The sequence below is a fragment of the Xenia sp. Carnegie-2017 genome, unplaced genomic scaffold (assembly GCF_021976095.1).
Source record: "Xenia sp. Carnegie-2017 unplaced genomic scaffold, XeniaSp_v1 HiC_scaffold_24, whole genome shotgun sequence".
NCBI classification, from domain to species: domain Eukaryota; kingdom Metazoa; phylum Cnidaria; class Anthozoa; order Malacalcyonacea; family Xeniidae; genus Xenia; species Xenia sp. Carnegie-2017.
The window spans coordinates 10,568,563-10,590,188 of NW_025813487.1; the positions used below are offsets into that span (position 1 = coordinate 10,568,563).

General features: G+C 32.0%; 1 protein-coding gene and 1 long non-coding RNA gene across 3 annotated transcripts; both read left to right on the forward strand.

Moving 5' to 3' along the window:
* Window positions 1-420: 420 nt before the first annotated feature.
* Window positions 421-2,528, forward strand: LOC124451006. Of its 2 annotated transcripts, none has more exons than XR_006950304.1 (5): window positions 421-536; window positions 1,267-1,353; window positions 1,470-1,584; window positions 2,145-2,310; window positions 2,381-2,528. It is a non-coding gene; the product is annotated as an uncharacterized LOC124451006 (long non-coding RNA). The 2 variants fall into 2 exon arrangements; XR_006950305.1 differs by lacking the exon at window positions 421-536 and adding an exon at window positions 1,086-1,102.
* A 295-nt stretch (window positions 2,529-2,823) lies between these two features.
* Window positions 2,824-7,612, forward strand: LOC124451004 (enoyl-CoA delta isomerase 2-like). The gene is made up of 5 exons (XM_047001648.1): window positions 2,824-2,921; window positions 3,532-3,750; window positions 6,458-6,574; window positions 6,927-7,070; window positions 7,293-7,612. The coding sequence occupies exons 2-5, from the start codon at window positions 3,589-3,591 to the stop codon at window positions 7,326-7,328; spliced, it is 459 nt and encodes a 152-aa protein (XP_046857604.1). The 5' UTR covers window positions 2,824-2,921; window positions 3,532-3,588; the 3' UTR covers window positions 7,329-7,612.
* The last annotated feature ends 14,014 nt before the right edge of the window (window positions 7,613-21,626 follow it).

Consider the following 21,626-nt stretch of genomic DNA (forward strand, 5'->3'; position numbering starts at 1 on the left):
TTCAATGGTTTGAAACCAATGAAGTATTTAATCAAGTTACATTTGTTTCATCGTGCAATTCCTCTTTATGGATATCAAAGATATAGACAGTTATTCAAGAATGAAATAAAATATAGAATGTTTTCATTTGTTGATTTGACATACAGATTGGTTTGTTTACCTCCCAAAAGGGAGGAAATTTGTTCACAGCGAACATAAATGCAGTCTTTACAATGTTTTTAGCTGTCTTGTCATAAATATCGAAAATGTTTAATGATTGATAATATTTTTAATTGTTTAACTAAATGAGTTTGTTTTATGCTTCATTAGAAACTGATGGAAGCTTTGAATAATTTTGTCAAAACGGCAGATAAATCCTGGGGATGGGGGATGAAGCTTTCTATGTTTACAGATGTATACCATTGTGAATTTATAATTTCATTGCTATCACAATTTATAGATTAATATAAAAATTTTTGATGCTATGAGATGGTCTCATCAATGTGCAACAATTGAACTGGATTTCCAACTTCCTGAGAGATTCAACCTCACGCTAGGTAAGTTTTGCCAGTAAGCTTTTCGTTGAATAACCTCACTGGTCTTGATACTTAATTTATTTAACCAACAGTGACATGATTATTTGTTTCTATAGAAACCTATTGTTATATATTTATATGCTTATATATACTATATACTTATATGCAGCCTGCTACATTGCTGAACACTGAAAGTCCCACCTGCATTCAAACTCATGTAAACAAACCCACCCATATAAGTATATAGTTACATTTAATATTGCAATGTTAACAGATAATTGCAATATAATAGTTAATAGTCCATGCATGTATCCCTGTGCATCCATCCCCCCCATGTAAATATCATTGATAATGGCTCACAAACATATGTAAGCCTGTGTATTATAGTCAGAGGATTACACAGTTTAAGTTTCCATGAAATTGTAGATCTTTACAAATTGTAACAATTTAGTAATTTATCAATATTCTATTACTCTATTGACAGTGGTGAAGGAGATATAAAATTACATCCTGTATTATTCATCGAGCTATTGTAGGTTCAGTTGAAAAAATGATTGCTATTCTTGCTGAAGCTTTGGTGGAAAATGGTGAGTGTTTTCTTGGCTCATGCCAGAGTTAAAGCAAATGAAATGTCCTTAAAATGTTAAATTAAAATGATACAAAGTTTCTTAATTGTTTGGAAATTTTTATCATTTTACTCTACTGCTTTATTTCAAAATTTTGACGCACTGCATTTTCTGTTATTTTCTAGGATTTTATGGCTTTCTCCCCATCAAGTTGTAGTAATTCCTGTCAGTAGTAAATATGATGATTATGCCGAACCGGTAAATTTAATTTGGTAAGCCTTAGATCGAACTTGCACAGGCTAATGCAAACTCAGCTATGGACAAATTGTTGCTATTTTATGAATTGGAATTTTTTGTCCTTTTTTATTGACATTTTGGTCATGTTTAGATTCAAAAGAAGTTCCATGCAGCTGGTTATCGTGTTGATACAGACTTGGATCACGGATCAACACTAAATAAGAAAGTTCGCAATGCACAACTTTCACAGTACAACTTCATTCTTGGTATGAATAAGTCTTTTAAATTATTTTTATTTACTGTACAAATAAATAGAAATTAAAATGGTTTGGAACCACTGTTGGTGTTCAGAGTTTACTGACGTTTCCACAACATTAGTCAGGTTCGCCGTATTTGTTCTCTAGACGTCATGACAGAGAGGAAAATATGTGGATGTTTTAGTTTGTGTGGTATACTTATTAATTGTTCGCTTGTAAGCCGTTTATAAGGTGCTGATATTTGTATTCTGTTCAATGATTTTTGTTTTGAGTTTGTTAACCTACTTTCTAACGTAAGTCGTTGTCTATAGTCAGTGCTGTTTGTAATGTTGTGCATTGTGATGCTCACTTGTCAGTACTCGTTGTTCTTGGTAGTCAGTTGATGTGCGAGTTGTAAAATGTAAGGTATTATCGTTTGCTGTTGTTGGATTGTTTGTTGTTTGTGTTTTTGTTTGTTTGTTTTGTGTTCATTGTCTTTTTAAGTGTTGTCTATTTTAAAAAGCAAAATAGATGTTCATTTTATTACTAAATGCGATTGGTTAAATGGTTTTATGTTGTTTTTTAAACAGTTGTTGGTGAAAAAGAGACGGTCTCAGACACGGTCAACGTCAGAACACGTGACAACAAAGTACTCGGTGAAAAATCGGTCATGGCCGTGATCGAACGCTTGCGAGATTTAGTCAGCTCACGAAGTCTGACAAGCGAAGATTTTTGAAGTAAAACAACATTTTTATGGTAAAGATAAAATGAATTTACTCACAAAAATAAATTTGAATGTAAATCCCATGATGCGTCGCAATTATAGAAAAATAGGTACGCGTACATGCCACTGGTCACTGGCAAACTGGCGGCATTGGTCACTAATACTTTATCAGTGGTGGTAATATTGATTTTATCGTGGTGGTAAATTCTTCCATTGGTAATTTATGGCGATAACCATCAGCAACTTTTCAACTTTTACCATCAAGTTTTCACTCAAACGAGATCGCTTCTCTTTCATATTTTGGCTTGTTTCTTGAGCTAGTAGGAGGCTGTGTGCGTTGATACAAGAAAAACTTTGTTGTGCAGAGGAAGGTAAAGATATTTTACTCAGAATTACTATATATTTATCAACAAAGTAGTTCATACTACAGCGATGAAAAATATAAAGCGTCGTATTTAACGCAAACCTTGGTTAAACCAGGGTTAGTTGACACATGTGCACTTGTATAATATGTCCAAATGGACATGTTTTGTGGAATTCCCTTCATTTGGTAAAATATTATCGCAGTGGGCCAAGATCGTCCCTCGTTTTGACAGTCATTTGCTATTCGTACTGGAGCTCTAGAATTTTACTGTTTTTAGTGGTAAATGTGACCAATTCCTCATTCGTTTTCTTGTTATTGTGTGATGCTTAACATAGCAAAACAAAGAGTAGCTATATAAATGTAATTTTCCTGCCACACTTACAAACATTTCATATGTCAGCTGCAAGACCCGTAACAGACTGTGACAAATTTTTTGTTTGGTGAAAAAAATTAACATATCTTGTCGAGTCTCCATTTGTGAATATCCATTTGAGAAATGCTTGCAAGAATATGGGCTACAAGATTACAAGAATAAAATGCGGATTTGAAACGAAAGATTAGAATGCACATTGAACTCCAAAAACAATAGGAAGTAGGCTTTATAATGTGACTACAATTGACTACAGTTCATACATTGGTTCAATGGTTAGGGTATGGATTAGGGTCAGGGTTAGATTATGGTTAGTGTAAGTGTTAAGGTTAGGGTTAGAATTGTTTAAAAGTTTCTTATAAACGTAGAATTAGTCAAACTCATCAACACTTTGTTATGCCCCTCGTAATATCCGTGACAATGTTAAAGATGTTTTATTTCTCTTCATAACTTTGTGTCTGCATATTTTCTACATAAACAAACTGCTTTAATATTTATGACAGATATTATAATTCGTAGATCGAGGTAGAAGAACTGCTTGAAAATGAAACTTCCAACATTGAAACAAAATCAAGCATGGCAGAAGAGAAACAACGACGCCAGGTTGAAGATAGCTTGATGAAATTGAACGTAGTTGAAGCACCTAGCATACGCTCGAGAGTTTTGGATGAGGACTCGTCAACCACTGAAAACATGAATGAGTCCAAGCATGTTTACGACGATAAAGGCTCTTGCGAGGTAGGCTGTTGCGACATATCGAATTATCGATAAATATCGGGGTTTTAAATATCGGTTTATCGATATTGGTTTTCGGTATATCGATATATCGATGTACCGAAAATATCGAAAAATATGAAAATATTCGTTGTTACGATATATATAGTTATTATACATAGTTTTTAATTGTGTTTTGTTGGTTTTAATAGCTTTATAGCGGTTTTTAAATGGTTCTGTATACAATGTATTAGACAGACAATCTTGACCCAATCACACGTGCGGGGTAATTGTCGGCTAAGGTTCAATTTGATCTATTTATGAATCATTGCGAACAACACTACAAAAAAACCCCAAAAATATCCGAAAATATATCGTCATATCTATATTTTTTTCGAAGCGGGATTTATCGAGCACAAAAGCGACGACACTTATCAATGGTGAAGGATTGTCCCTGTATGAAATATCTAAGTTATAAGATTCGGCTATGAAATGCACACTAAACGGCAAAATATGACGGAAAGTGGGTTTAGGAGGAAGGTATGCGAAATATGTTCTATCGTATGCCAGCAAAAACAATGTAAATTTCTTGAAACAACGAAAATATAAAAATTCAATCTCTGCCACGAATATTTGTTAATTTGTGCAAAATTGCCATTTGACCATAGCTGGTGTATGGTAATTTCCTCAGTAAATATTAAACTCATGTAAATTTTTCTCCCATGACCACCTAAAAGTGAACTTTCGAAACACCATAAACACTACAGAATTGTTTGAAGATTGTTTTGGTGTCTGCTTATGAGAGGTTGTAAATAAGTTAATAGTAAGAGTATTGGCAGGGACCTAATAGCAGTGTCTGCTTTCGGGAGGTGTCCGTTAGTAGTAAAGTTCTGACTGATTTTGCTTATAGTTTCGTCTATAAAGTTTCTATAGGGTAACTAGTTTTTATAAATGAGAACAAGTAGTTGCGTTCTGTTTTTTGGCTTCTTCTGTGCTGCAGTGAGTGTTAATTCTGTTGAAAAGTGTTCGAATGTTGCTTATTTTGTGTTGTGTGGAATGATTACGGTTGAAATCAAGTATTTGGTCTGTAAGGGTATTTATGCCGTATACTTGTTTGTTTAGTCTTGTTGTGTTTTTGTCTTTAGTGAAGGTTATCTTCTTTGTAGTATTTTTATGGTGTGTAGCATTTGTCCAGTTTTGGCTTTCTTGACTATGGCAAAGATATCGTCTTTATATCTATTCCATAGTCTGTCTGTTTCATCTGTGCTGTTGGTGACTGATTGTGTTTCGAGGTTTTGCACGACAGCTTTTGCGAGGAAGGTGTATAGTGGTGACCCCATTGATTCGCTGAAAGTTGTCTATAGTATGAGTTTTAGAAGAAGAATTCAGTGGAGAGGCAAAGGTTGAGTAAGTCTAGGATTTTATTTGTCTAGTTGTGTTGTTTGGCTATGTCTAATGGTATGGATGTGAAGAGTGATGTCACATTGTAATTAGATATCATGATTTTGTCTGGTCAATAGTTCATATGTATGTGATCCTGGAATTAAGAACAAGAATTGGAATGTACGACCTTTAAGAAAGTTTTGAAAACATGGGAAAATACAATTCACCAATCAAGTGAGTTCAATAAGTGGGAAATAAACGCATGAACAATCTTTGAGATTTAGGTGCGTGAAATATAAGTTTTGGAATTTAAGTGCTTTAACTATAGTCTTTGGATGTTAGGTGCATGAACTATAGTCTTTGGGAGCTCTTTCATGAACTATAGTCCTTCGGAGTAAGGTGCATGAACTATAGTCTTTGGTAATTAGATACATTAACTATTTTCTTTGGTGTTAGTTGCATGAACTAAACTCTTTGGGAAATAGACGCATGATCTTATAGTCTTTGCGAGTTACGTGCGTGAAATATAGTCTTTGGGAGTTAGGTGTATGAACTATAGTCGTTCCGAGTTTAGGTGCATGAAGAAGAATTTTGGGAGTTTAGTCTTTGAAGTTGGGTGTGTGAAAGATATTCTTTGAAAGTTAAGTTTGTGAACTATAGTCTTTGGGAGTTAGGTACATGAACTATATTGTTAAGATGCACGAACAATATACATATATATAGATTTTATAGCCTTTAGGTGCATGAACTAAAGTCTTTGTGAAATAGACACATTAGCTATAGTCTTTGGGAGTTAGGTGCATGGAAAATTTAACTGTCTTTTCAGCATATGAAGTTACCCCACGATGACACACACACACTATGATCAAACGAAACATTTTTCTTGCGAGCGCTTTATTAGCGATTAGAACCGATGGAACTCGATTACCATTTCATTTATTTCAACGGTGTCATGAGATCGTTTAAGTCGCATGAACTATAGTATTATAGAAATAGACGCATGAACAGTCATTGCGAGTTAGCAAAATTACTTTGTGCTCAGCAGTTCGAAGTAGGTGGCAAACTACTTTGAAACAACTTCACAATTTGCTAAAATTCTAATTCAAATTAGATAGCGGGGACAATCTAATTTCATAGAAAAAACCAATTGTAACTGAGCACGAATCTAATTAAACGACGACCTTTCCAATTATGAAAAGTAAATTTACATGCGCGAAAGCGGAACGTATTGATAACGCTTCTTCTTGTTTATAGACCAATGTTTCCAGTTTGGTAAGAACTGATCTTAGTGACTCCTTAGTGACTCCTAGTGACTCCTCAGTACAACATTACGTAATTTTTATTTCAGTTGACATATTCGTCGTGTTTTTTAAAGGCAACTTTTCAAACGAAGTTTGTGGAGTTGGGTCATCCTCCAGTTGGATGTTGCTCTCTAACTGTACCTAATTTATTTGGTCATTCACAGGTACACGTGACTTGTTTATATTAAACGGAGGCCTGGGCACTAGGTCATATTTTGCCATGTTATGTATTTGAGTTGTATCCACGCCTATTGATCACTTTATATAAACATTAAAATGTTTTCTTTTCTTGAACCTGAGAGGATGTGTTATGTTCTGAGGTGTTAAAATTAACTGTGAGATTGAAAAGTAATTAAAACTACGAATAGCTTTATCTAAGTTCCCAAAATGCTTTACTCCCTATCCCTACCCCACCCCCTTAAAAAGTGTATCGTGAAACATAATTGTTGTTTTTATAAAGAACCGAGATGCTTTAAAAAATTCATTTTGTCTTACGGTGAATTTCCTTTAAATCAGGCAATGTCTGTTATTCTATGCAACACGAAACTCGACTGCGACATGGCAAAGGAACGCGGAATTGTCGCAGAAATTTTATCTTTCAAACATTTCGAGGAGGAGCTCAATTCACTTTTGGCGAGATCTTCACTAGTTTCTAGACAGGTTTGTGTGTCTATTTTTACGAGGGAGAGAGATTGGGCACTATTGGAAAGGAGAGGAAGGGCGGGCTTAGCTTAGAGAGAGGACACGGGACCTTTGAAAATGCAATAGATTTCTATTGTTATTCATGGACGTTCACGTCGAAGATGATGAAAACATTTACAGTTTCGAACTTTGAAAAATCCCATGTCAGCAAATAGTAAAGCAGCATATTTAATATTGTAGTGCCTTCGAGAAACAGACGTTGATGGTCAACGGTAATATACAAGAACTTGAGGATAAAAATCACGAGGAACGCGATTTGTTTCAAAAGTACATCAGCAACATGGCATCGTAAGAAGATGGTGGACGAGCTTACAGGAATGGCTTACCATCCAGGTATACTTGCGATCGGACTTATAGCGCGTGCAAATATTTGTTGTACATATAGGATATTGTGTCCCCCAATGATCCGTTTGTAACCTTTACGCAGCGGAATTTGTAGCGTTGTTGGTGTAAATCATTCGTAACTTGAGTTGAATAACAAAACATATTCGTTCATTTAACCACGATTTTTAAAATCTTTACTTTGGTTGGAGGAAAAAAATTGCGTTTTGAATCAAGTTCCAAAACACAGCAAAAAAACTTTTGCTGGAAAATTTCGAACACTCGTTCTGTATCGTTCAAGTCATTGAGACTTCAGTGTTTACTGCTGGCGTAACGGACTTCTTAGTCGCGATAACCTTATTTTCTTGCGCATTTGTTGAAAATTGATGCAGTTGTTTAAAAATAAGTGTCATTAATTAACATGTTGTCACGTGACATCAAGTAGATGTTTGCGCAGATGCTTTTGTACGCTTAACACTTTGGTGGAAATGGTTTTTATCAAACTGAATAACATACACAGAAAGAAAATGCATCGAACATTTCATAAACAAGAATCAACTTAATGTTTCAACTACATTTTGATTTGCGTTGTAAAAGTCATCACTGCTTGCGCGCATTCCTCCGAGAGCCATTTTGAGCAAGCACTTCGCATTCTTTATTATTCACATCGTGAAGTTTCTCCAGCTCAACTGAGCAACATAATTTCTTGGACAATGAGAGCGACTGCAATGGAGAGAAGCATTGTATGGTTAAATGAAACGAAGCAATAACGGTAAAGTCCAGATTTGTGCTACCTTCGGCGGCAACGCAGCCATGTATTTCATTCTGTTGTTAATTTCTTTTCAATTTCGGCGAGGAATAACTTCTGTTACCAAACCGTAGTTACAAGCTTCGACCGCAGTCAGTTTCTTTTCCAACGAGTAACATCTCATTCGCCTGAGTGCAGTCATACCCATTCAATAGACTACCTTTCATACCCATTCAATAGACTACCAGTCATACCCATTCAATAGACTACCTTTTCTAACCATAACCAGCCATTTATTCAGTGGTTTGTCTCTAACCATTACCAGTCATACCCATTCAATAGGCCACCACTGTATAACTAGTCAATTATTTTAACCATTGCCAGTCATTTTAATTCAATTTATATATTGACAGATGTACAATGAGTTGATTGTCGCACTAAAGCAAGCAAGAGATGATAATTCGGTTGTGACATTAATAACAGGAGCTGGAAAATATTTCTGTAGTGGCAATGATCTCACTAACTTTATGAACATTCCTCCTGAAGGTCCAGAAAAACTTGCTGCTGATAGTAAAGAAATATTGAGGTGAAAAGCAACAAAGATTAACCTGTTTCACATGAAAGTTCATCAACATGTCTCCCCTTCATAATTTTAGAGAATTTGTTGCAACTTTTATCGACTTCCCAAAACCCATCGTGGCTGCAGTCAATGGACCAACAGTTGGAATATCTGTGAAAATACTTGGTCTAATTGATATCGTATATGCTTCTGATGTTGCGACATTTCACACACCCTTTATGACGTTCACTGATCTGATAATAGACTTGATATAGCTTCTATAGGTAGCAAAAGTGAAGCCTAATTATATATGCAAAATGCACTTCCGGGTACCACAAGAGATACAAATTTCTATAGAAATGTTTGGCGGATAACTTTTATATACATAGATTTTCGAATATTTAAGGCATTTCGTGACCTTTTACTTATCTCAAACATCTGTCATGGATAAAACAAAATATCGGCGTTCGTGTTCAATTGAAAATTGCGCGTGCAAGAATCGAATTTGCCCCATCGTTGCGAAGGCAAGATAATTCACAGCTCATTTTCCAAGTTCAGAGGCAGTTATGATCTAGAATGAGTTTCGATGCTTAAAAATTCGTTTTGTACCTTTCTTTTATCATTTTTATTATCTAGACGTTGTATGTTACTTTTGCCGTGACTTCATTAGCAGGGTACTGTTGTTTTAGAACAAGACAAATTTACTAAGCTTTCTTCCTCACTTTATTCTTATTTTCATTTCCGTTTTATTTTACAGAGATAATTTAATCACCACGCCTAATATATAATTAGGCTTCACTTTTGCTACCTATAGAAGCTATATCCAGTCTATTATCAGATCAGTGATGACGTTAGGGCAAAGTCCTGAAGCTTGCTCTTCGTACCCATTGAGTTCTATAATAACTGGAGGAAAAGGGCCTGGACCCCGTGGTCAAAAACATGGCGGTAATGGCAGATTTTGGTTGTCAAAACTTCCACTTTGAGAAAATTTTTAACATTCGCTCCCTCCCGAATCCGGATCTCTATTACTGCTTATATCAATGACAACCAGCGAAAACAACCACGATACCGTAAGCATAAAATATTGAAAATAATGCTACAGGTTTTTGTGAAATAGACACACACATTTAAATGAGGTAAATCTACTGTAAAATAACGTATATTTTTCAAGTAATGCTTTAGCTATGTTAGAAATAAATATCAAACGGCATTCTTTACACTTTCAATGTGTTGTTAAGCTTTAATGCATAATCCCATGCAAAATACTTGTGTTTTTGACTGTTTGATAACAGCTTGGTGCAACTGTCTTTCCTGAATAGATGGGTAAATCTTAGTTAAAACGTCCAAAAGGAGTTAGAAAAGTTAGCTTACCTACGACTTAAGTCGACTGGAAATATATTATAAGTAGGTATGAAATTTTTTAGTTTTTTGGTAGGATTGATTCTGGGTGTCTTATAAGGTATTATGATGTTTTGATAAATCTACTGAGAACTTATGAAGAAAATATCTTGAACTAGGAGAGCAAAAGAACGAAATTCAGAAATTCTATAATCATGTTGCTGGTTCTGTTTTGAGCCAAGATATTAGAAACTGGATTGTCATTGACAACCATGGATCTACTACTGAACAGAACTACATTAATTTCCCATTGAAAATATGATTTCTTAAATTAAAGTGCATTGGTTTCTCTGACATAACACTTTTCTTATTGCTGCATGAAGACAAACCTGTTTAAATAATTATAATGTAGGTGAAGATTTTTAGCATGTTGTATAATTGTTATTGTACAGTCATTATTTATAATATTATGGCCTTGTGTAATGTATGTCAAGAAGAACATATTAATTCTCAAAATGCTAACCTTCTTGCACTATTTTCTCTTGTGTCCTTACAAATTACTAGTACCTATACTAATTTTTTCTAGGTTCAAACAACTTGACAAACTTTTGAATTTTACATTATGCCTTTGAATTTTTCTTTTTGTCTTTTGGTAAAAAATATCAGTGAATGACTTAAAAATCAAGTTTTCTAAAATAGTATTTTGTACAAAGAAACTATACATAATTAGAAAAGTCTCATGTTGAAGACAGATATCACTTCTTTTACTACATTGCTACTAAATGATATCGTTTAAATGATATCGTAATTCTTCAAAAGACATAAAAAGTTCTATGCCATCAATTTTGCTTCTTACATTTCAACTTCATTGCAACCAATGCATCTTATGTGAATTTTTAATCACCTGAAATTGAAAAACGTATGGATTTTGACAGATGATGCAGTACTATATTTAATGTTTCATGCATGTCATCATTAGCTTTTCTTGAGCAAATATTTCAAGGTAGGAGCATAATTTGGCATATTATTGAACAAAGTAGTTTTTATCTTGATTTTGATGTACTAAAATCAGTTTTGATGTACTTAATACAGGTATTTTTTATTGTACCACATGCACCAAAAAGTTCATTAATTAATCCTGCACTGCATTTGATTTCAATACAGCTCTGTTCTTAATATTTGCTTCATGTTTTCAGAAAAATATCATGAAAATATCCTCTATTTCTTGGAGGTAAAGTCAGTTGAAACAAGGAGTTTTAAGACATGCGTATCTCGATAAGAATTGGTTGCTTTGCCTCGTCTAGCAAGCGATTAAGTAAAGAACAAATAAGACTGGATATACATAACTTAAATTATAACTTAGAAGTAAAACATTCACAAAATATATACCATCACACTTCAAGTATTGACTTAAAACAAAACACTGAACACTTTAAATGGTAAACAATCTTACGTTGCTCACCGGTGTCATGAAATGTTTTCTTTTCTGGCATTACTTCAGCATCCGTACACCAAACAAGTTTGCAGCATGTTTTAAAAATAAAATTTCTAAAGTTTTGTGCTTCGCATTGAAATTTTATATAATCGCAATTGTGGTTGTCAAATCCGGGTGGGCGAAAAAAATTTCATTTTATGAGCCCGCGTCTTTCCGCTGACTTTGACAACCAAAATCCGCCATGTTTTTGACCACGCGGCCGCGCGCTAATAATTTATAGTAATTTGGTTGACGTTTCCCCTCCAGTTATTATAGAGCTCAATGTTTGTACCTCTTTCCAAAGATCATGGGTTATGCAAAGGACGTCACATCTACTATCTGTCCCAGTCCACTTTCAATTAACCCTGTCATATTGATGCTGGACGAAAGTTGGTTTCTTGTTTAACATCCCCTAACACCATTAACCTCCTCCTTTAACATCCTCGTTTAAATTCAAAACTCTTTTCATCATCACAGCATGAATGCCGTCAATTTAAAAATTCATATAACAAACGTCCTCGACCCATTCTTTGGTTCTCAAAATAACGGCCGAAATGTTTTCGTTCAAGACGAAAGGTCAATTTCATTTTGGCTTGGTCAAAGTCAGTTTTTGTATCGTCACATTAATATACATAATTTTCGTCAATAATGTGAAAAACATTTTAACTAAGCGCTTCTGACATCACTACGCATGGTCTCACTATAATATTGAAATCCTCGTTACGCAAAGCATAAAATCTATTGTATTTAATTATTGGTGGATGCCCTTTCTTTGTTTGTTATTCCCTTAAGACACACATGAAAACCAAGAATTGCTGTTTTCAAAACTATTATTAATGTTCGCCTGATAAGATGAAGACAAGAAAGAGCGACACGCGGCTTTCGCTGAAAACGTGGAAAGTATATTTGGAATGTGAGTTATATTGACGTCGGACATTTCTCGTTTTGCTTCTTTTAACATTACTCCTTTTACATTTAGGCAAGGTCAAAATTTGTTCGTTGAATTTTGGTGAAGAAGCCATTATCAATGAAATTGAAAGCGATGTGGTAAGTTTATGTTATGTTTCTATATCTTTAGATGATTCTTGGCTCGATGTTTTCTTCAATCATATTTAGCAGATAGAATCACCAACAACTTGATTTTCACGTTTGCTAGCGTCAGGAATACGTCTAAAAGATATTGTGATAAAAGTCATCTCATAAAATCTATTGTATTTAATTATTGGTGGAAGATTTTCTTCGACATTTTCACCGGCTGCTGGTTCAGTTCATTAAAAGTTCCGTTTATTCAAAACCATTTGAAATATGCAACAAAGGACAAATACTCTGCAGCAAGGGGACGCATCTCGCAAGAAGCCGCAAGTCTCTCATCAATTTTCATTCAATTGCTTCAAGGTAGTACAATCATTGCGATTATTTAATCCTCAATAAATAGATTTATAGAGTAATAATATTACTTTAAAACAATAAATTCTCGTTGTGGTTTTGTCAACGCCACAAACGAAGAATAATGTTTACGAAGCTGAAAGCCACATGTTGTATGTACTTTGCTCATTATTACTTATTTATTAGCGGAAAGCTAATCTGTTGTGAATAGCGCAACTTACAAGATGCTTTATAATAACGAGAAAAATATAAATTTTTGAACTGAAACTGAATGTGATCTTGAGAAACGTGTGAAGATGTTTATAGATCGTCACAAAGATTTCATGCGGTTTTCATGGCTTAATTAAAACATAATCTAAAACTGCTTGCTGTTCGCACACCTTTTTAAAAGATTCTTGAGCAGTAAAAGAAAATTTATGGTTTACTGATTGAGAAAGAAGATCTGTAAGGCTACTAATAGCTTGCGGTTTCTCTTGCATACAAGGGAATGAACAACTTCAATTTTAAAAGTATAGTTTTTCACAGACGGTTTTTTTATTGTGAAATATTCTGTCTAATGCGAAAAGTTGTCCATCCACAACAAAATTCGCGGTAAAAGAGATTAACCACATATCAATGCTTAATAAAAAGTCAACTTGGAAGATTAGAGAAAGCTGTTAAGGCGTGGCACGGATCGAAAATTTAAATTTTTTTTATGAATTCAAACTAGTATAATGAATATGAATGAATTTGATTGGTTTTGCAATAAATTTAAATTGACGTTGAAGTTTTGCAGCAACCCCATGGTGGCTGTTTCTTTTGTCTATATTACATGTGTTTTATAATAAAGTGAAAAGTGTCTCGTCGTCTCTACAGTTCGCATCATATCTATGTAAATTAAAGTAAATTTGGACTGTGAGATAATGACTTCCAACATGTCTCATTTTGCTTCCTTTGAACATAACACTTTTTATATTTAGTTTGATGAAGCAGCCATTGGCAATGAACTTTTAACATGCAATTGGCATAGAAGAAAGCGATCCGTTTTCAAACTGTTAATTTGTTAGTTTATGGAAAGTATTGGTGGTTTTCATATGCGTCATGCTGATGGACTCCTTACAAAATAATATCATTGGATTCCCTTTGCTCTTAGGCGACATGGGGGATGCCCTTTCTTTGTTTGTTATTCCCTTGAGACACGCGTGAAAACCAAGAATTGCTGTTTTCAAAATTATAATTAATGTTTGCTTGATGAGGTGAAGACAACAAAGAGCGACTCGCAGTTTTGGCAGAAAAACGTGTAAAGTAAATTTGGAATGTGAGATATATTGACGTCGGACATTTCTCGTTTTGCTTCCTTTGCAACATAACGCTATTTATATTTCGGCAAGGTCACAATTCGTTTCTTGAAGTTTGGTGAAGAAGCCATTTTTAATGAAAGCGATGTGGTAAGTTTATGTTATGTTTCTATATCTTTAGATGATTCTTGGCTCGATGTTTTCTTCAATCATATTTAGCAGATATATTCACCAAAACTTGATTTTCACGTTTGCTAGCGGCAGGAATACGTCTAAAAGATATTGTGATAAAAGTCATCTCATAAAAATCTATTGTAATTAATTATTGGTACTTAGGTGTGTGAAATGTAATATTTGGAGTTAGTGCATAAACTCTAGTTTGTGAGTGTGAGGTGCATGAAATATAGTGTTTGCAAGCTAATTGTGTGAATTATAGTGTTTATGAGTTAGGTGCAGGAAGTATAGTGTTAGTGAGTTAGGTGGATTCATTATAATATTTGTGATTTAGGGGCATAGACCATAACAGTCAGGAGTTATGTTCATGAACTCTAGTCTTATGGTGTTAAGCATGGTGCAAATTAGTTGAGAAAAACGATGTGCAAATTTTTCGACAAAATTTTTCTCCAGAGGCATAATCAAATGATATTACATTAATTATTATACTGCACTATTTACTAAATTAACATTTTAGAACGTAATATTTTTTAACATTTTATCAACGTATACATTTTTACAAGTTATCATGTTATAGTACACGACTAGTTACTTTCTGACGAGTCTTGGTCCGAAAAATAAGCATGTTTGCTGCAGCTCGATGCCTCTAACGTATCGACTTTCTTCTTTCGCTTCTCTGGGTAAGCATGGCCTCCATATCCAATCCTTCGTTTCTTTTGTTCATACCACTGCTCTATTGCGGGAGCTGAATCATACTCTTCCACTGATGGAACTTCCTCACTAATTCGCTGACTGTCCAATCTTCCTCTTGACATTCTGTTACGTAGGTGTGGCTTTATTTTGGCCATTGTTGAGAACATTCGCTCAACCACAGCATTAGAGATGGGCGTAATTAATAACAGTTCCACAATGTTAAGAACGTTTAAAAACTTTTCTTTACTAACTGGTGAAGACAGAATGGCAGCCCAAACATCTAAGTATGGTATAGCTCTGCCATACGTCTCTGAAATCAACAACTTAAGCCCACTCCATTCTTATGTCAGCATCGTATCGTTCGACACATCCCATACGTTATGCTTCAAAAGCTGAATGAAGTGGTCGACAAGTAGCGTAACCCATTCGTCACCATACCTCACCAAATTAACTTCCTCACCTGGCCAAGACTGGGAGTCTATAATTGGACAAAGGTGTTTGTAAACTGGTGTCTCTTGAAGATCACTAAAGCGATTGCCCAAACAGAGGATAATCGCATCTATCCACTCTTGTCGTTGTCCCGCAGCTCCATTTAGTGCACTGGGATAATTTGTGAGCACAACACCTTGATATGAAATCTGGTTCTTGTCGTCACCAGTAGGTTTGCAATCCTTCCTAAATTTATCGAAAGTAGCTTTGTTTTAGATTAAATTTTGCATTAAATTTTCCAATTTAAAACAACTTTTACGAAAGTAGGGATTCCATCTCATCCTGAAAATTAATTTTATCATATTTCCATATTTTCACCAAAAGACTATAATTAATGCATTTCAACACATTTTCATCTCAAAAAGAACTTTTACAAAAAATTAAGTCCACCCACTTCCTGAATATAAGTTTTATAATACTTTAATATTTTCACTATAAAACTATAATTAATGCATTTCAAAACATTTTCCATTTAGAAAAATAACTTTTACAAAAACAGGGATTCCAACCATTCTGAAAATGAAATTTACCATCTTTCCATATTTTCACCAAAAGACTATAATTAATGCATTTCAACACATTTTCCACTCAGAAAGAACTTTTACAAAAAATTAAGTCCACCCCCGATCCTGAATATAAGTTTTATAATATTTTCATATTTTTACTATAAAACTATAATTAATGCATTGCAACACATTTTCCACTTAAAAACAACTTTTACAAAAATAGGGATTCCACTTCATCCTGAAAATTAATTTTATCAGATTTCCATTATTTTTATTATTTCCATCATCAAAATATTATAATTCAAGCATTTGAACACATTTCCACTTTAAAACAACTTTTACGAAAGTAGGGATTCCACCTCATCCTGAAAATTAATTTTATCATATTTCCATTATTTTCATTATTGCCATCATCAAAATATTATAATTCAAGCATTTGAACACATTTTCCACTTAAAACAACTTTTACAAAAGTAGGGATTCCACCTCATCCTGAAATTTAATTTTATCATATTTCCATTATTTTCATTATTGCCAATATGAAAATATTATAATTCAAGTATTTGAACACATTTTCCACTTTAAAACAACTTTTACGAAAGTAGGGATTCCATCTCATCCTGAAAATTAATTTTATCATATTTCCATATTTTCACCAAAAGACTATAATTAATGCATTTCAACACATTTTCATCTCAAAAAGAACTTTTACAAAAAATTAAGTCCACCCCATCTCCTGAATATAAGTTTTATAATACTTTCATATTTTCACTATAAAACTATAATTAATGCATTTCAAGACATTTTCCATTTAGAAAAATAACTTTTACAAAAACAGGGATTCCAACCATTCTGAAAATGAAATTTACCATCTTTCTATATTTTCACCAAAAGACTATAATTAATGCATTTCAACACATTTTCCACTCAAAAAGAACTTTTACAAAAAATTAAGTCCACCCCGATCCTGAATATAAGTTTTATAATATTTTCATATTTTTACTATAAAACTATAATTAATGCATTTCAACACATTTTCCACTTAAAAAACAACTTTTACAAAAATAGGGATTCCACTTCATCCTGAAAATTAATTTTATCATATTTCCATTATTTTTATTATTTCCATCATCAAAATATTATAATTCAAGAATTTGAACACATTTCCACTTTAAAACAACTTTTACAAAAATAGGGATTCCACTTCATCCTGAAAATTAATTTTATCATATTTCCATTATTTTTATTATTTCCATCATCAAAATATTATAATTCAAGCATTTGAACACATTTCCACTTTAAAACAACTTTTACGAAAGTAGGGATTCCACCTCATCCTGAAAATGAATTTTATCATATTTCCATTATTTTTATTATTTCCATCATCAAAATATTATAATTCAAGCATTTGAACACATTTTCCACTTAAAACAACTTTTACGAAAGTAGGGATTCCACCTCATCCTGAAATTTAATTTTATCATATTTCCATTATTTTCATTATTGCCAATATGAAAATATTATAATTCAAGTATTTGAACACATTTTCCACTTAAAAACAACTTTTACGAAAGTAGGGATTCCATCTCATCCTGAAAATTAATTTTATCATATTTCCATATTTTCACCAAAAGACTATAATTCATGCATTTCAACACATTTTCCAAATCAAAAAGAACTTTTACAAAAAATTAAGTCCCCCCCTCCTGAATATAAGTTTTATAATACTTTCATATTTTCACTATAAAACTATAATTAATGCATTTCAACACATTTTCCATTTAAAAAATAACTTTTACAAAAACAGGGATTCCAACCATTCTGAAAATTAATTTTATCATATTTCTATATTTTCACCAAAAGACTATAATTAATGCATTTCAACACAATTTCATTTCAAAAAGAACTTTTACAAAAAGTTAAGTCCACCCTCGATCCTGAATATAAGTTTTATAATATTTTCATATTTTTACTATAAAACTATAATTAATGCATTTCAAAACATTTTCCACTTAAAAAACAACTTTTACAAAATAGGGATTCCACCTCATCCTGAAAATTAATTTTTTCATATTTCCATTATTTTTATTATTTCCATCATCAAAATATTATAATTCAAGCATTTGAACACATTTTCCACTTAAAACAACTTTTACGAAAGTAGGGATTCCACCTCATCCTGAAAATTAATTTTATCATATTTCCATTATTTTCATTATTTCCATAATCAAAATATTATAATTCAAGCATTTGAACACATTTTCCACTTTAAAACAACTTTTACGAAAGTAGGGATTCCATCTCATCCTGAAAATTAATTTTATCATATTTCCATATTTTCACCAAAAGACTATAATTAATGCATTTGAACACATTTTCCAAATCAAAAAGAACTTTTACAAAAAATTAAGTCGACCCCCCTCCTGAATATAAGTTTTATAATACTTTCATATTTTCACTATAAAACTATAATTAATGCATTTCAACACATTTTCCATTTAGAAAAATAACTTTTACAAAAACAGGGATTCCAACCATTCTGAAAATGAATTTTATCATATTTCCATATTTTCACCAAAAGACTATAATTAATGCATTTCAACACATTTTCCACTCAAAAAGAACTTTTACAAAAAATTAAGTCCACCCCCGATCCTGAATATAAGTTTTATAATATTTTCATATTTTTACTATAAAACTATAATTAATGCATTTCAACACATTTTCCACTTAAAAAACAACTTTTACAAAAATAGGGATTCCACTTCATCCTGAAAATTAATTTTATCATATTTCCATTATTTTTATTATTTCCATAATCAAAATATTACATATCAAGCATTTGAACACATTTCCACTTTAAAACAACTTTTACGAAAGTAGGGATTCCACCTCATCCTGAAAATTAATTTTATCATATTTCCATTATTTTTATTATTTCCATCATCAAAATATTATAATTCAAGTATTTGAACACATTTTCCACTTTAAAACAACTTTTACGAAAGTAGGGATTCCATCTCATCCTGAAAATTAATTTTATAATATTTCCATTATTTCATCAAAAGACCATAATTCATGCAATTGAACACATTTTCCACATTCAAAAGAAGTTTTTCAAAAAATCGAGTCAACTCCCCCTGAAATTTAATTTTATCATATTTCCATATTTTCACCAAAAGACTATAATTAATGCATATCAACACATTTTCCAAAGCAAAAAGAATTTTTACAAAAAATTAAGTCGACCCCCCTCCTGAATATAAGTTTTATAATACTTTCATATTTTCACTATAAAACTATAATTAATGCATTTCAACACATTTTCCATTTAGAAAAAATAACTTTTACAAAAACAGGGATTCCAACCTCCCTGAAAATGAATTTTACCATATTTCCATATTTTCACCAAAAGACTATAATTAATGCATTTCAACACATTTTCCACTCAAAAGGAACTTTTACAAAAAGTTAAGTCCACCCCCGATCCTGAATATAAGTTTTATAATATTTTCATATTTTTACTATAAAACTATAATTAATGCATTTCAACACATTTTCCACTTAAAAAACAACTTTTACAATAATAGGGATTCCACCTCATCCTAATAATGAATTTTATCATATTTCCATTATTTTTATTATTTCCATCATCAAAATATTATAGTTCAAGCATTTGAACACATTTTCCACTTAAAACAACTTTTACGAAAGTAGGGATTCCACATCATCCTGAAAATTAATTTTATCATATTTCCATTATTTTTATTATTTCATCATCAAAATATTATAATTCAAGCATTTGAACATATTTTCCACTTTTACAACAACTGAAACAACTTTTACGAAAGTAGGGATTCCATCTCATCCTGAAAATTAATTTTATATATTTCCATATTTTCAATAAAAGACTATAATAAATGCATTTCAACACATTTTCCACTTAAAAAAAACAACTTTTACAAAAACAAGGATTCCAAACATTCTAAAAATGAATTTATCATATTTCCATATTTACATTAAAAGATTATATTTAATGCATTTGAACACATTTTCCATTTAAAGCAACTTTTACGAAAGTAGGGATTCCACCTCATCCTGAAATTTAATTTTATCATATTTCCATTATTTTCATTATTGCCATCATAAAAATATTATAATTCAAGTATTTGAACACATTTTCCACTTTAAAACAACTTTTACAAAAGTAGGGATTCCACCTCATCCTGAAAATGAATTTTATCATATTTCCATTATTTTCATTATTGCCATCATGAGAATATTATAATTCAAGCATTTGAACATATTTTCCACTTTTACAACAACTGAAACAACTTTTACGAAAGTAGGGATTCCATCTCATCCTGAAAATTAATTTTATCATATTTCCATATTTTCACCAAAATACTATAATTAATGCATTTCAACACATTCTCATCTCAAAAAGAACTTTTACAAAAAATTAAGTCCACCCCACCTCCTGAATATAAGTTTTATAATACTTTCATATTTTCACTATAAAACTATAATTAATGCATTTCAACACATTTTCCATTTAAAAAAATTACTTTTACAGAAACAGGGATTCCAACCATTCTGAAAATGAAATTTACCATATTTCCATTTTTTCACCAAAAGACTATAATTAATGCATTTCAACACATTTTCCACTCAAAAAGAACTTTTACAAAAAATAAAGTCCACCCCCGATCCTGAATATAAGTTTTATAATATTTTCATATTTTTACTATAAAACTATAATTAATGCATTTCAACACATTTATTATAGTCTTTTGATTAAAATATGGAAATCTGATAAAATTCATTTTCAGAATGGTTGGAATCCTTGTTTTTGTAAAAGTTGTTTTTTTAAAGTGGAAAATGTGTTGAAATGCATTAATTATAGTTTTATAGTAAAAATATGAAAATATTATAAAACTTATATTCAGGATCGGGGGTGGACTTAATTTTTTGTAAAAGTTCTTTTTGAGTGGAAAATGTGTTGAAATGCATTAATTATAGTCTTTTGGTGAAAATATGGAAATATGGTAAAATTCATTTTCAGGGAGGTTGGAATGCCTGTTTTTGTAAAAGTTTTTTTAAATGAAAATGTGTTGAAATGCATTAATTATAGTTTTATAGTGAAAATATGAAAGTATTATAAAACTTATATTCAGGAGGGGGGTCGACTTAATTTTTTGTAAAAGTTCTTTTTGATTTGGAAAATGTGTTCAAATGCATTAAAATATGGAAATCTGATAAAAATTCATTTTCAGAATGGATGGAATCCCTGTTTTTGTAAAAGTTGTTTTTTAAATGGAAATGTGTTGAAATGCATTAAATATAATCTTTTAATGTAAATATGGAAATATGATAAATTCATTTTTAGAATGTTTGGAATCCTTGTTTTTGTAAAAGTTGTTTTTTTTAAGTGGAAAATGTGTTGAAATGCATTTATTATAGTCTTTTGTTGAAAATATGGAAATATATAAAATTAATTTTCAGGATGAGATGGAATCCCTACTTTCGTAAAAGTTATTTCAGTTGTT

Excerpts from the sequence above, each read along its gene's own strand:
- LOC124451004 (XM_047001648.1), top strand. The coding sequence starts at position 3,589 with ATGGCAGAAGAGAAACAACGACGCCAGGTTGAAGATAGCTTGATGAAA. Across the intron at positions 3,751-6,457 it reads ACGATAAAGGCTCTTGCGAG|TTGACATATTCGTCGTGTTT; the intron begins GTAGGCTGTTGC and ends TTTTTATTTCAG. Across the intron at positions 6,575-6,926 it reads ATTTATTTGGTCATTCACAG|GCAATGTCTGTTATTCTATG; the intron begins GTACACGTGACT and ends CCTTTAAATCAG.